The sequence below is a fragment of the Alosa alosa genome, chromosome 8 (assembly GCF_017589495.1).
Source record: "Alosa alosa isolate M-15738 ecotype Scorff River chromosome 8, AALO_Geno_1.1, whole genome shotgun sequence".
NCBI classification, from domain to species: Eukaryota; Metazoa; Chordata; class Actinopteri; order Clupeiformes; family Clupeidae; genus Alosa; species Alosa alosa.
Genome location: NC_063196.1, coordinates 20,913,363 through 20,929,067, shown reverse-complemented (window position 1 = coordinate 20,929,067; position 15,705 = coordinate 20,913,363). Strand labels below are relative to the sequence as shown.

Sequence of the window (15,705 nt, the reverse complement as noted above, 5' to 3'; positions counted from 1 at the left end):
GTTGCCAGATGTAATGAAGACTTAAGGCTCTGGTATGGTCTGGTATTTTTGCCGTGGACGTGAAGCATACTCCAACTTCTGCTGTCCTGAATGCGCGTTAAATCGTTAAGGTTAGCGCCTGCGCACTACGGATTAACTGTGATACTCTGCCCCGCCAACTGGGGGCGGTACGTCGAGCCTGAAAGTAGGACACAACCACCAAAGAAGCCTGAAACGCCTGAAGAAAAGAAGAACGTGGGATGTGCGAGCACTGAATGAAGGAAGAGCCGAAGGAAAAAGCACTACGAGTACTTTCGCCTGTCTGCTGGGAAGTTTGATAAGCTGGCCCATCGCATCGCTCCATTTATCATCCACCAGAACACACACAGCACACCTGTTGGTATAGCTGAGCTTAGCCTACTTGCTTATTAGGCTACTTAGCTAGCCTATAGCTAAGTGACTCGGTGCTGCGAGGGCAGCAATATTGGTGCGATACAAAGTAAAGACATTTGTCATCTGCGTACAGATGTTCTCAATTAAATTTGTATTGAGTCGTCACACCTGCCTCATACCAAAAAGTATGAATCAAAAACCTGTAAATATGACGTGTCAATAAAAGTTTTGAAGTAACTATTTGTGTTCATAATGTATAATGTCCCACTGTGATAATGGGTGTATTTAGAGCGAGAGGTAGCCGGTTATTCCTTCAATTATTATTATGATAATGCATTATCTGGTGTTGATAGGTGAGTTTCGAGATTTGAGTTCAGCGTTGTTCAGGAGTAGCTAGGCTAGGTGATAATGATTGCACCTGGGAGAGGTAGGCTACATTCCCTTTATTATTATAATCACTATTGATAACGCATTATATACGGAACAGGCGAGAATGCATCTCGATCAGCAAGTGTTACTGGGTTTCGCCGGAGCGTTGTAGATAGAGACCTTTGGCTTTGGGTTTCGCGATTTGATTTCAGCATTGTTCAGTAATAGGTGCTAGGCTACGCTCATTTTTAAAAGATGCATTTAATCTGAAGTCATGTCAGCTCTCTATGCAGGGAGTAGGGCTGTCACTTTTTATTCGAACATGAAGTGAAATATCCGTAGTCGAACTATATTCAGTTTTAGTGCTGTGTAGCGCATTTCTACAGTCTATAATTAGTTTTATTTTATTGTTTGCCATCTCATTCAGTGCTATATGATCCAGGGCTCATGACCAAATCAAGCCAATAAAATAGCCAGTAGCCACAATGAGCCCATGCAGCCACCCTGTTTCGACAATCAAAGGTGATGCACAGAACGGCCAGCAGACAAATAATTACATCCCCAACTCATCTAAAATGTGGTGTCTTGAAATACTTTGGGTTCTACACCATAGATGGTAAAGTGACCGTTAAATATAATGTTAAAGAATGTATCTGTGGATTGTGGCTTTAATCGGTCGAAGTTGACTCCATGTCGTGGTGTCTCACATAACTCAAAGCCAGGCAAGCTGAGGACAGGCTCTCTGTTCCATCGTCGTTATGGTAACCAAACAAGTCTTCTGTCTAGGTTTGTTTCTAGGTTTAAGTGTTGTTCTTCTATGTGGTCCACCTACTGGAGGGGAGTGTTTACAGCAGTTCCGTTTCACACATGCGCAGTCTACGCGTCACTTTGACGCGCGGTCTTAAATTTCGGTCGACTCAAAGACGCGACGCATTCTGTAAAAATTACGCAATTCTCGTCACGCGCTCGCCAGTGCCGCGTGCGCGGGACACAGACGCGGGTGCGTACCATAGGCTTTAGCTAACGTTAGTTGACCTGCAGCTGCTTTAACGTTTCTCCAACCATGACCCAGCTATACATTACGGAAACAGTGAAAACAAAAATTAGCTCTCTAACCAACGTAACATATTTAGCTGAAGTTAGCGATGCAGATGAAGTTTAGCCTAGGCTACCTGTGCATGGAGAAATATGGCCAGCTGCGTCAGACTTGATATTCTTCATTTGACGAAGACGTCACCATCTCAGGAAGCTCCTCCGATGTACACTTAATTTGTTTAAAATAAAGCAATACATAAATAGGCTACACATTCTGGTTAGGCCTACAATTCGTTTTCATATAGCCTACAAAGCCTGACAAATCAGGAAATTACGGGAAAATGTTGTGGAATCTCGTTGGTCTTATTGTAAATTTGCAATGCTGGACTGTAAACTGTATGATAACCCACAATGCATTGCACATTACATCATTTTACTGTAAAGTTAAATATACAGTAATTTCCAGTAAGAATTTACTGTAAAATTACAGCAATTTTTTACAGTACTCTCTGACAACATATGGTGATCATTTTTGTAATGGTTACAGTTTATTTTCCATTATTTCCTACATACTGGTCCTTTAACAAACTCCACTCTCAGTTAATATTTACAGGACATGAAAGGGCTAAATTCTAAATTCCCTATGCATGTCAGATTTCTCTTGCAGATAGCACGAGAGAAGGAGACAAAGAGGGTAAGACCAACCATGACTTAGTTTAACATTATCTAAACATCTTACTTCATTTTCATTGATGCCATTAACTTTAAGCTTAACACTTAAGCCTCTTAAAATAAGACAATGTCTCACAATGAATCTAAACCATTGCCTAAACTATTTCACATCTTGTTAAATCAATTTGTCTACTAGTTTAGCACAATTGTTGTTCCACGGAACCATATATAATGTAATTATCTAGAGTAAGCTTCACCGATTTACACCATCCGCCATACATTATTTTTCTCTGTACTCTGTTGATGCAGATTTATCTGAGGATGATGATTTATCAGTGTTCGTCTTAGCTGCGCGTTCTTGTAGACCATTACTGTTTACAAAAGTGCTTGGCAATATGATTGGAAATTGAAATAGGACAAAATTACACTTGCATCATTTTTTTTACTTTTTTAATAAATGTGAACTTTGTGAGTGTTGTGTAATAGCCAATAGACTGTAATGTGTTCTATCATAACATGTGCATGATGATGTGTGGCAATACTGTATCATATGCCAATGTGTGTGTTCCTGCTCTGAACAGGCCATAAGATGAGAGTGATTGTGCATTGTGGTGTGGTAGCTGCCCTGCTCCTGTCTGTGGCCTTGGCCGCCCCAAGGGGTGACCATGACGGCCATGACCACGGGCCCCACACAGCAGAGCATCACCACCACCTCCACCATGGAGAGGACGAGCCCCATCCACAGCACGAGGGCCAACACAGCCAAATGCTCAGTCAACCCAATTCTGACTTTGCCTTCACTCTCTACAAGAAGCTGAGTGCTCTACCCCAGTTCCAGTCAAACATCTTCTTCTCCCCACTGAGCATATCCATGGCTCTGTCCATGCTGTCTCTTGGAGCAAAGGGTGACACTTTCTCCCAGCTGTACGAGGCTCTTGGCTATGCTGAAATGACCCCTGAGACTGTTAATGAGGCCTATGAGCACATCATTCACATGTTGGTCATAGACAGGATAGCATGAAAATTGTAGCCAATGCTATTGTTGTTACAGAAAAGGCCAGTCATGGATAAATTCTTAGAGGACACCAAACACCACTATGGGAGTGAGACACTGTCTGTGGATTTCTCTAAACCTGATATTACTGTTCAAGAGATCAACAAATACATAGCTTAACAAACCAACAACACGATCACTGATATGGTGAAGGATGTGCATCCAGCCACTCTTATGATGCTAATCAACTGCTTGTATTTCAGAGGTAACTTTGACTCAACTCAAACCAGTGTAATCAAAACTGTGCAATTTAATTTGTGCTTACAATAAAGTTATCATCACCGATATACTCACACTATACTGACTTTGCACACATTCACTCCTCAGCACTCTCAAACATTTCCCAACTCTGAACTCACACTAGACTGACTTTGCACTCATTCACTCCTCAGCACCCCCCCCCACACACACACACACACCTACATGACTTTTAGCACTTTTAGATCCCTCTCCCTATGCTACAGACCTTTTATTTATTTTCTTATTCCATCACACGTCAAAACACACACACACACACACACACACACACACACACACATACATATCTGACTTTCTCCAACTTTTGCACATCTCCATAGAACTTTTTATTTATTATTTTTGTTTTCTCCTCCATCTATCTACCCATGTCCTATTGCCTAGCCTTTCTGCCCCCCAACCCCCACCCCCACCACACACACAAAAAACACACACACTTACATCATCACTGTCATCACCTCACATACATACAGCACACTGCTTGCTACAGGAAGCCTCCTCTACATACTTGCTGCACACTGCACCCCCTACATACACAGCACATTTTCTTCAGGATCTTCTCCAACACACATCCTCTACATACTTACAGCACACTGCCCCCACCTACCCACACACACACTACACACACACACACACACACAGACAGTCACTGCTCCACTCCCCCCCGCCCACACACACATCTTCACTGTCATCACTCACATACATCATACATACAGTACTCTGCTTGCAATAGTAAGTCCCTTCACCATACTTGCAGTACACTGCCCCCCCTCTCCCCTTCATACACAGCACATTATTTCATCAGGAAGCTTCTCCAACACACATCCCCACAACACACTTACAGCACACTGCCCCCCCCCACCCCCAACACACAGCACATTGTCTCATGAGGAAGCTTCTCCAACACACATATTGCACACTGCCCTCTCCCCACATATACAGCACACTATCCCATCTCCCTTGTCATCCCCCCAACACACACACCAAGACCCCTGGCAGTTGGATTAGCCCCTGAACATAATTTCACTGCATTTCTTACTTCTAGTAACTATATGCATGTGACAATAAACTTCCTTGTATCCTTGTATCTTCACTGTAAACCCGAACGTCCAAAGTAATTAAATATTAAAAAGCAATTAAAAAATCATGAAACAGTGACGTGCCCATATAAGGATTGTAGCTATCGCACAAATGTGTACTCCTCATTCAATTCTCATAAAAGTAGGGAACACCAAGCAGGTCTTGAGTCAGACTTTCAAACTGATATTGTCAGCGAGCGTCCCTACAATCTTCATGCCAATATTTCTGAGGAAGCTAGTGATTTGCATGAGGAATGCCCTGGCCCAAGCAGAGAAGTGGGGGAGGATAATCAGTGTGACACTGGCAGTCTAAGAAATCAACTTAAAAAAAATGTATCTTCCTTGTTCCTTAAGATGCAGGCTATCCTTCACGTCTCAAATACAGCTACTCAGGAAATAGTAGACCACTTGAATCAGATATTTTCCTTATCTGAGCCGTTGATCAAAGAGGCAGTTAGTGATGGACTGCAAAGAAATGGTCACAGTATTGCAGAACCTACACTGAGTGAAGTTGTTGCCGCTGTCATGGACTGCAATGTCCTGTCTACATCAACCTGTGAAGGTGCAGAGTTGAGTTCATACAAAGCAGAAAAAGCGTTTATTGAGCTTAACTATCCTTGTGTAATGCCAGTGGAGTACCAATTGGAGGAACCTGGACATACCAGTTCCTATTCTTTCAATGATTCAAGAGTTGTTTAAAAACACAGACATTCTTAGTAAGATTACTGAAACAAATACTGCATCTGATCAATATGTATCATGCTCCAATGGCTCTCATTTCCTTGAAAATGAGTTGCTGTCAACAGGGGATCTCAACCTTCCACTCCAGCTATATACTGATGACCTTGAAATTTGCAATCCGCTTGGCACATCACGCAAAATTCACAAATTTTGCGCTGTATATTGGGTCCTCGCTAATGTGCCACCAAAATACAGATCAGCATTACATACTATCCAGCTAGCACTACTGGTAAAAGTGACAGATGTCCGTAAGTATGGATATGCAGCTGTACTTGCTCCATTGCTGCATGATATTCATACTCTGGAAAAAGATGGTGTCTTCATCGAAAGAGTGGGTCAGAATGTCAAAGGCACAGTCTTTTGTGTTTCTTCAGACAATTTGGCTGCTCATGGATTAGGGGGCTTTGTAGAGTCATTTAGAACAGGCCATGTTTGCAGATTCTGTGTGGGCTCCGTTGAACAGTTTCAAGTAGCTGAAGTCAGAGAGGGAAAGTTTCCTCAGAGAACCAAAGCTAGCCATGACCTACATGTTCAAACTGTGCAAGAAAGTGACACTTTGAGAAGCCACTTTGGTGTTAAAGGTGGCTGTGCCTTGCAAGAATCCCTGAGTTACTTACATACAATCACAGGGTTTCCTCCTGATATACTACATGATCTTCTGGAAGGTATCGTTCCCATGGAGCTTTCTCTTTGTATTAAAGAGATGATCCGGCTGAAGTACTTCACTTTGGAGTACTTGAACAACAAGATTATGTCATTCCCATATCAGCACACTGATAAAGTGGCCACTTCCCAAAATGTTTCTTTCTCGAGGAACGATTGGAGGTAATGGTCATGAAAATGTCACTCTGCTCCGACTTTTTCCATTGCTTGTTAGCAGTGTAGTACCAGAAGGTGATAAGGCATGGGCTGTTTTGATGGAGCTGAAAGAGGTGGTAGAGTTAGCATTGTGCCCATCATTTACAGATGAGACCTTAGACTATTTTGAGTGCAAAATCAGTGATCATAGACAGGCACTTCTTGAGGTTTTCCCTGAGGTTAGGCTCCGTCCTAAACACCATTTTGTGGAGCACTATCCTGCTCTAGTCAAGTGCTTTGGGCCCCTGCTGCACGTTTGGACCATGCGTTTTGAGGCCAAGCACCGCTTTTTCAAAAGAGTGGTGCATGACGCTCAAAACTTCAAAAATATTTTGAAGACAATGGCAATCCGACACCAACATGATGGCATATCATCTTGCTGCACCATCATTTTTCAGGCCAAAAACTCAGGCATCCAGCATTGAATCTGTTCTGGTTTCAGCTCTACCAGAGGTTGCTCAAGTGCACATTAGAGAACAAACAACTAGTGATACAATCTACAAGACATCAAATGTGACTGTTGATGGCACAGACTATGTCTGTGGAATGTTTCTGTCTGTAGGAGTCAGCGGTGGACTGTCAACATTTTGCAAAATAGAACAGATCTTCCTTGTAAATCACAATGTATCTTTTCTCTGTTGTGATTATGACTCCTGGTATGTAGAACATCTACGGTCCTATGAGCTGACAACTGCAAACACAAGCCTGTCGATCCACCTGCAGTCTGGTCTGAATGATACAGTCCCTCTTCCAGCATACAAGATAGGCGGCTCGCTACTGCTAACCCTGAAGCGGTTCATTCAAGTGAGACAGAACTAAGGTAATAATGGTTATTTTATGTATCAGTTATTGTGTCTTTATTCACTCTCTGGAATTAAGCAATTTACACTTAGGTACATAAGTATTTGGACACATGCTAAAGTTGACTAAAAAAAGTAATAAAAAATGCCAATCTCTAGGTATGGTGATGGGTATGTGATGGTGTAAAGATATTTTAATTATAGAGGCCGAAGTGACTTATCAGGATGCATAGTATCCTGGATCCAACTGGCTAAGAAAAATAAAAATGTCAAAGTCTCTATGGCAATTTAAACAGGCGTCCAAATACTTATGGCCCATGTGTGTTAAGGAAGAACATTTTATTTATTTACAATACATTATTCATTCACAACAAAAAATGGTGTCGTTGAAGGTTGGATTTTTCCTCATTTTATGAATTAAGGCATTAAGATATTCCTAAAGGATGATTTTTTAATTCCTCTTTTTAGTCAACTTTGGTGTGTTTCCAAATACTTATGTACCTAACTGTATATGGTATTCTGTAACAACCTGATTTTGTCTTTTCATTAGCACAATGGCAGCTGCATCCCCTGAACCAATGATTCTACGTGTTGTTCAGCCAGACCAGGCTAGAAAATTTAAACTCAGCTCACGACCAGCCTCTGTTGATGCACTGATCAATATTCTAAAAGAACAGCTGGACATTGACCTTGACTTTGATTTACTTTATGAAGATCCAGACTTCGATGGAAAACTTACATCCCTGAACGACATTGAGGAATTGCCACAAAAAGCAGTTGTGCACATTTCACTTTCACAAGACTCCAGCTCCAGCTCTCTGCTTTCAGATGTGTCCTCTCCAGAGTGTCTCAGCAGGTGGCCTACGGGACCTTTTCCAGTTCCCACCTTTGATTTTGATGTTGAGGTGGAACTTAGAGATGGGAATGCGGAATATGAGAAGAACCACACACCCCTTAAAGTGACAAGAGACCTAAAGCATGACATTTTAGAAAAGCTTGCATCTACTATATATGGTTTTAAGGCTTACCCAAGTGATGAAGACATTGCAATGGCTGCTGAGGCTCTTGTAGCCAAACATCCCTGCCTGAAGGAAGCAGGATCTGAGACTGGCTGGAATGGATGGAAATGCAACCTCAAGTTCAAAATGGGCAATTACAGGATCAAGATGAGGCGTGCTGGCTGTCAGGAGGTCCTGCACAGTGAGTCTCCTAAGTCACTAACAGATTCTACTGTGTTAGCAGAAAGGAAGAGTTGGAGAACACTGCAGATTAGTCTTTTATTCCGTGCAAGCAAATAGAAAATGACTAGTTGTAGTGTGCTCCAGCTCTTCCTTTCTACAAGCACTGTCCTACTGTGAAGCACCTGTCAGCTGCTAGAGGAGTGCCCCTCTCAATCTAGGTTCTACTGTGTATTATGTAGACAGTTCATCAAAATACTAACATGTTTTAGGACCTACCTTTATTTAGTCCAACCATATATTTTTAGTATATGGCCTGTTTTCTTTCTCCTCACTATGAAGGAACTGTATTGGCATTGTATTCAAAGTAATAAGATGTAAAGTAAAACATTTTCCTGCAAATGCCCTTTAGCTTGGTTTTAGTCTCACACCACTTAGACTATCTGTTAATTTGGCTAATTTATGTGTGCAGAACCTGGATCTTATGTTTTTCACCTTTTACAATGAGACCCAGGTCTCCCTTACTGGATTTCAACAGCACTTGGTTGAAGAAAGATAAATGGTATGTCATCTGTTCTGTTCCATGTGTTAGTTTGTGATAAGTATCTCTCTTTCATTTATTAAGGACGAGTCTGATAAACCAGTGGGCCTCCTTGCGGTCATCAGTGACCATGACGCAGTCTAAAGTCCAGTTCACTACCAACCTGTGAGAGTCTCTGTCGTCATTGAAAGTGATGCCGGTGTCAGCCTCCCCAGACTTGGCGACGCCTTCCTGGTAATCTTTGGACTGATCTATGCACTACACCTCAGCTATCCCAAAGCACTGACCAACACTTTGAATTTATTCAAAAGATTTCACTTTTTTTTTAAAGAAGGCTGCAGGGTTACCAGACTAGTTCAGTTTTTCTTTTGTCTGCTTACTGTAATGCCTACTAAGTTACTGCACTACTCTGCAGGTGTTACGCTAATAGGCCCAAAAAACACAATATGCATTGGTTCTCATTAAAGTGATGGTTTGGACTAAAATTCACCCTAGGTTAATTGCACCGTGACAACCAGTCAAAAACATTGGCACTAACGTAACATGTACATCTGGTAATTTACACCACTAATAATTCCTGGAATGTTACCACACTTCTTCAGTAGTACACATAGGGTCTGTACTTGTGAACCAAGGCATTGGAATGTTTGTAAGTATACCTTTTGTTAAAAATAGCACTTGCCTACTATTTTCTGATCTTATGCTGCTAGCTACCGTTGTGCACTGCTTTTACTCACTTTTTCTGAAACAAGGAAGTGGTGTCTGCGCAGCGGAAGATAGTTTCTTCTCTCTGCCACTGCTATCAGGGAAGTGCTATTTTTAATAAAAATCTGATATACTTACGAACTTTCCAATGCCTCGGTTTATGATGACTTACGGACCCCAGGTGTACTACTGAAGAAGTGTGGTAACATTCCAGGCATTATTAGTGGGGTAATTTACTAGATATATAATGCTACATTAACGCCAATACTAACCTAATCAGCGACTAGACCTAACACTAATGTTCGACCAAAAAAAAAAAAAAAAAAAAAAAAAAAAAAAAAAAAACTTATGAGGGGGTATTATCGTGCAATTAACCTAGGGTTAATTTGACTCCAAACCATCGCTTTAATATAATGCTGAAATAAGGCTACTGTTTTTGTATGCTTTATTGTTTTTCTCAACTGTGGGCTGCGCAAGGTGACCCAAATTACACTGTGCATTTGATGGGTTATACATTTGCATGTTAAACATTTAAAATAACTGTTCTTGAAGTCTATAGAATTCTTCTAAATTACTGCCCTGTTGCCCTACTCAGGAATTAAGCCAAAAGCACACTGGTGTTCTTTTAAAGCTGCAACGAAATATAATTTATTTATTTTTTTTTTTTTGTTATTAATTGTTAGAAATGGGTGATGAATATCTTCCCTTTGGCCTTATGTGAGGAGGAACATATTTTGGAAAAGTATATGTTGTTTTCTATTTTAATTTATAAATGTTTATTATTTATTTTTCTATTTAATTTTAACATTGCAGTGTGAAAAGGGAGCAGGCAAGAATAATAAATAAACACTGTGTTAAGTTAACATGAAAATGGTGTGGTTGTGAAATTATTTTCTTTAAGTTCTGTGAACTTATTCCAGTTGACTGGAAACTGGAAACTGGGAAGTTATATTAACTGTAAATATTTAAGTTGAGCTAAATGAGCACTTTAATTTAACTCTTATCAAAAGGTACAAGTGGAAATCATCCAACCTTTTAAGTTCTGGAAAATGTGGACTTTTAAGTTAGTCAACTTAAAACAATTAAGGCAATCGATTGCCTTATTTTCTTTGAGTTCTGTGAACTTATTCCAGTTGATTTGAAAACTGGAAACTTGTAAGTCATATTAACTGAAAATAATTGAGTTGCCTAAACTGAACATTGTAAGTCATATTAACTGAAAAGAATTGAGTTGCCTAAACTGAACATTGTAAGTCATACTAACTGCAAATATTTGAGTTGAGCTAAATGAGCACTTTAATTTAACTGTTCTCAAAGACTACAAGTTGCAATTCATCCAACCTTTTAAGTTCTGGAAAATGTGGACTTTTAAGTTAGTCAACTTAAAACAATTAAGGCAATCGATTGCCTTAATTTTTTTGAGTTCTGGGAACTTATTCGGGTTTACAGTGTTGTATATCGTTTTTATATTCTAAGGGAATGGGAAATATTTTTTGAGGAAGACCTAATAAAAATGCAATCCCATTCCCATGTCTCACATTGATATAAGTAAAACATACAAATAACAAATATTGTTTTTACATCCTATAGGAGAATGGGAAATATTATTTGATGAAGACCTAACCAAAAAAGATGACTTTCATGTGGATGAAAACACTAAGATGACCGTGGACATGATGCAAAGGAAAGGTTATTATAGATTCTACGAGGACAAAGAGAACTTCACTACTGTGCTCGAGCTTCCATACAAGGGCAGTGCATCTATGATCATCATGATGCCGGACGAGGGGAAGATGAAGGAGGTGGAGGACAGCATGACCCAAGCCCATTTCAAACATTGGAAACAGTCACTGTCAGGAAGGTAACAGTACACTTATCTGCCAGATGTCTTTCTATAGCTGTAAAAATGTGTGTGGTGGGAGAATAATTGATTGTGACTTCTCTAACCTGTGGATAATCTTAGGAAAATATACTTTGTCTTTTCTAGTACTGTGATAGTTCATGTCCCAAAATTGTCCATTTCTGGCTCATATTCACTGAAAGAAACTCTGGAAGGGATGGGAATGGCCAGTGTCTTCTCTGACACCGCCGATTTTTCTGGAATGACGGGTCACAAAGTGACCATGTCACAGGTTTGTACAAGGGATGTTTACCAAGTGCACAATGAGCAACTTTTAAAAATATACTATATTTGCCACATATCTCCTCATATCCCCTTTGATATCTGAATTTTTCTTTCAGGTGGAATATAAAGCCATTCTCAATGTTGATGAGAAAGGCACAGAAGCAGCTGCCATCACCTTGATAGAGATGATGGGATCTGCCCTAGAAACAACCATCATAAAAATCAACAGGCCATTTCTGGTCTTCATCACTGAAAGTACCACTGACAGTATCCTCTTCATGGGCAACATTTCAGATCCTACCTCTAAATGAATGTTTGATTGGAATTATTGCACACACTTTCATCAATTCCATCATTATGATGCTAAAAAAATAGTGTTAGTTTTAACATTTTACATATAACTGAAACAAATATTATGAAAAACATTTTGTGCAGAATGTGGAACACAGCAATAATCTTCGGGTAATGGATAAAGGATTGTTTTATTTTTGAACGGCACTGCTATAATTGTCAAAAGAAAAATGGTCAATGAGCACATTAGCGTGTACTGTACACCTCAACAGATGATCAAATGCATCTCAGACTTGGCAATTGGTTTGAGTTTCTTGGTGATTGTTTACATTTATATTTAGAACTGGCCGCCTGTAATTTTAAAAGATGCATTTTAAAAACGACTGTCTACGGGGTCAGAAATTACAATTTTCTGAAGGTTTCTTAAATTCTCCATTTAAAAAGTACTTGTTTGTTGCCATTATGAGAATTGTCTTTCTTTGTTTTCTTCATGTTTTTACTTTTTTAATATTCAATCTGTCATGGCTGATGTTGTTATCTTATAGACTGGCTGACTTTCTTAAGACTTTCAAAAGTTTTCCAAAAATATCTTAAGCCTAAATAGTTGGAGGAATTATTTTCCATGAATGATCTTACATTTTTAGAGCACTTCCCAAAAGCATCCTAGCTTCAGTAATGGCAACACTTGGATAGTCCGCCCACAGAGACATATCATCTGTTAAGATTTAAATTTAATATTCAAATTCAGTAATCAAATGTCTAATACTGTGTTTCTAAAACTTAGAATGGGACATAGAAATGCAAAATATTTCCAATATTCTTTCCAAGGGAAGGACTTTTTTGGCATGTAGTCAGACTCATTCATGACATCTCATTACACTGATATTAGTGTCATCTCCTATCTGACAAATTATATATATTTTTTAATCAAGGTAGGAATCATTTTTGTTAAATTAGAATGCTTACTATCTAATCTTGCTTCTTGTTTATGCTTTTCAAATATGCTCAGTACTTTCTCAACCCATCTATCTAAGTCATCAAACAGATGATCTACCCATATGGCTTAACTGTTACACAGAAAACATTTTGACTTAGAGTCTAAGGTCCAAGAACTGGACAGAAAAATATTGATTGAATTGAATTACACAGTTATTGTGTTTAAGCTTAAGCAGCATTTAAAAGTTACTGGTAGTATAGTGAATGAAAATGTTTTCTTAGATATAGATTCACTTTTCTTGGTAATGGATACAATGCATTTTCATGACATTGTCAATATGTTGATTATGTGCAAATCACCCTGCATTCTATATATTATTTATGTTTGAACACATGCTATGTCGTTGGGTGATTTATACAGACATCCATTGGTTCATACATACAGACAGACACATTCAGTCTTAAAAGATTTAGACGTTATAATCCTGTTATTAATTGTGTCTGATTGCCTATCTGCTAGTGTTGTTTGAGAGACTCAAAAATGCATCCATGCAAAAGCTTAGGATATTCCTGGATTTGATTTTTTAACCCTGTTAACTCAAATAACTTTCTGTTTAACTGCAATCTTGCACATGCAACTTTAGTGGCACATGCATCCAGTGTAGAAGGACAAATTGTTTAACTATTTCTGTGGGGTCATTGACACAAGCCTTTAAATCAATAAGGACGGGGCATCCCCTGGTCAGTGTTTGGTAATAGCTATGATACTATGCAATATTTCTTCCTGCAGCATTAGGGCAATTAGCATTAACTATAGGACATATGTGATATATTTTAGCAAATTAGCTACACTTGTACATTTATAAAATGTTGTTTTTCCCTTTTCCCTGCCTCTTAAAGTAATATTTTATACATTCTTTGTGAACTACATCTATACTGTATTCATAGTTCTCTAACATTACCCCTGTTTGGCCCTTTGGCAATACAACTGGTAGGCCTATATACAGTAGCACCATGAGTAGGCTACAGGTCAGAGGAAGGTACTGAATGGGCAGTTCATGGGCCCCTTTGTTTAGGGTGTGGCCAGTCCAAAATCGCTATCTTGACAGCGTAATAAGTTCACCAGGCACCAGGCGCATTGTTCAAAAGGGTTGTCCTTATGTTTCTTAATCAGTCATGTGTGTTTTGGATTCCCAAACTGTGGTAGTGTGCGAGATGAAAAAGACAATGTCAGAAAGGTGTTATTGTTTTTTTTTTTTTAATTTTTTTAAATCTTAAGCCCATGTTCTCTTTGTTCTTTGTGTTTCACAGTGTTGTTCTCCACACTGTTTTTGTAGTGTGAGAGCTCATAGACCAGTTGCACATTTTGATTTTGTTATTTGTTATCATGAGAGTGACCTCTTATTCCCTTTAGCAGCAAGGAGCGCAACATCAAACAGTGCGTTGTTATTTTGACAGACACATCTGAAGGAGCATGCTTACACGCATGCTTACTGAGACTGTGTATGCAAAACCAGGATTCCACTACACCTTGCTCCACTAAAAAGTGTGTGACAGAGTATAGCCACATACATCTGCACTCGCCTATTATTTGAGCTCATCCAAACTGAAACTGACTTCACTGTGGACTCATAGGCAACAACAAAACAGTTCTACTTAGTTAGTGTTTAGTTACTGTATTTACTTCCACTATTGACTGACAAGGAGTTATAAATCGAAATCATAACCTGAAAAAAACAAGACTTACCCCAATAATGTTCGAATGACTGAATACAATTGCTAAGGATATTCATTCTGCAGATGAGTCGTTGCCTGGAACTCGCTGCTAAGAGCTGTTTACACTTTGTGACAGTATGCACTTTTCGCTTTAGACCAGGATTTTCTTGGTCAGATGCGTATAATGTCTTGTGGGTTTAAGATAGCGATTTTTGGATCATGCGCCTGACCACACCTATTCTTTTAATTGACTCGCCTGTGGGCGCAATGTTCGATTGAACTGGAACACATGGTAAAAAATAAAATCACTGCCTTGGGTGTAAGATAGGAACAAGACCTGCGTTGTGCTTGGTGCCACGTTGCGCTGGGTGTAAGATGTCATCAAAGCAGACAGGAGGATCTGTAGGATCTGACAGAGGAAATAGGGGTCCCTCTTCAGGTTATAAAGGATGTTATAGAAGACCAGGAGGGAACAAGGTTGATGCTGTTGCTGTTTTAAATATCTAAACTTAGAAATGTGCTTTATCACAGTGAAGCAGCACAAAGCAGCAGAAGCGCTGTCAATAAGAACGTTAATACAGACCAGTAGACCCACAGTGTTTTGTTTACATTTCAATGTTCATATCCACAACATTTCATTGATAGTAAAAGTCCCTCTGGATTATAAGGGCACCTGCTACTTCAGAGAGGGTGAGTTTTCTGAAAGCGGAAGCCCAGGTCAAGTGAACTCAGTGAACAGAGGAAATAAGGAGACCAATGAGCCTTGGGTCTGCAATACTCATCTTTCTACAAAGTTCAATAAGCATACTGTGTTTTGCTCAGTCATTAGCACTTCAGTGCAAAAGGTAGATTGAAATTAATTGATAGTGAAATTACTAAAAAGGTTTTTAATGAATAGCTACACAAAATATAAGAAACAATTATTGTATAGCTGAGGTGTGCCTGTTGAGACAGGTATATTTTGAAATTCAGAACCTG

General features: G+C 39.4%; 1 protein-coding gene and 1 pseudogene across 1 annotated transcript; both read left to right on the top strand.

Annotated features, from left to right (window-relative positions):
- The first annotated feature begins 3,037 nt into the window (after nucleotides 1–3,037).
- Nucleotides 3,038–12,095, top strand: LOC125298797 (annotated as a pseudogene).
- LOC125299389 lies at nucleotides 6,832–9,341 on the top strand. The gene is made up of 3 exons (XM_048250646.1): nucleotides 6,832–7,255; nucleotides 7,786–8,435; nucleotides 9,039–9,341. The coding sequence occupies exons 2-3, from the start codon at nucleotides 7,790–7,792 to the stop codon at nucleotides 9,047–9,049; spliced, it is 657 nt and encodes a 218-aa protein (XP_048106603.1). The 5' UTR covers nucleotides 6,832–7,255; nucleotides 7,786–7,789; the 3' UTR covers nucleotides 9,050–9,341.
- Nucleotides 12,096–15,705: the final 3,610 nt, after the last annotated feature.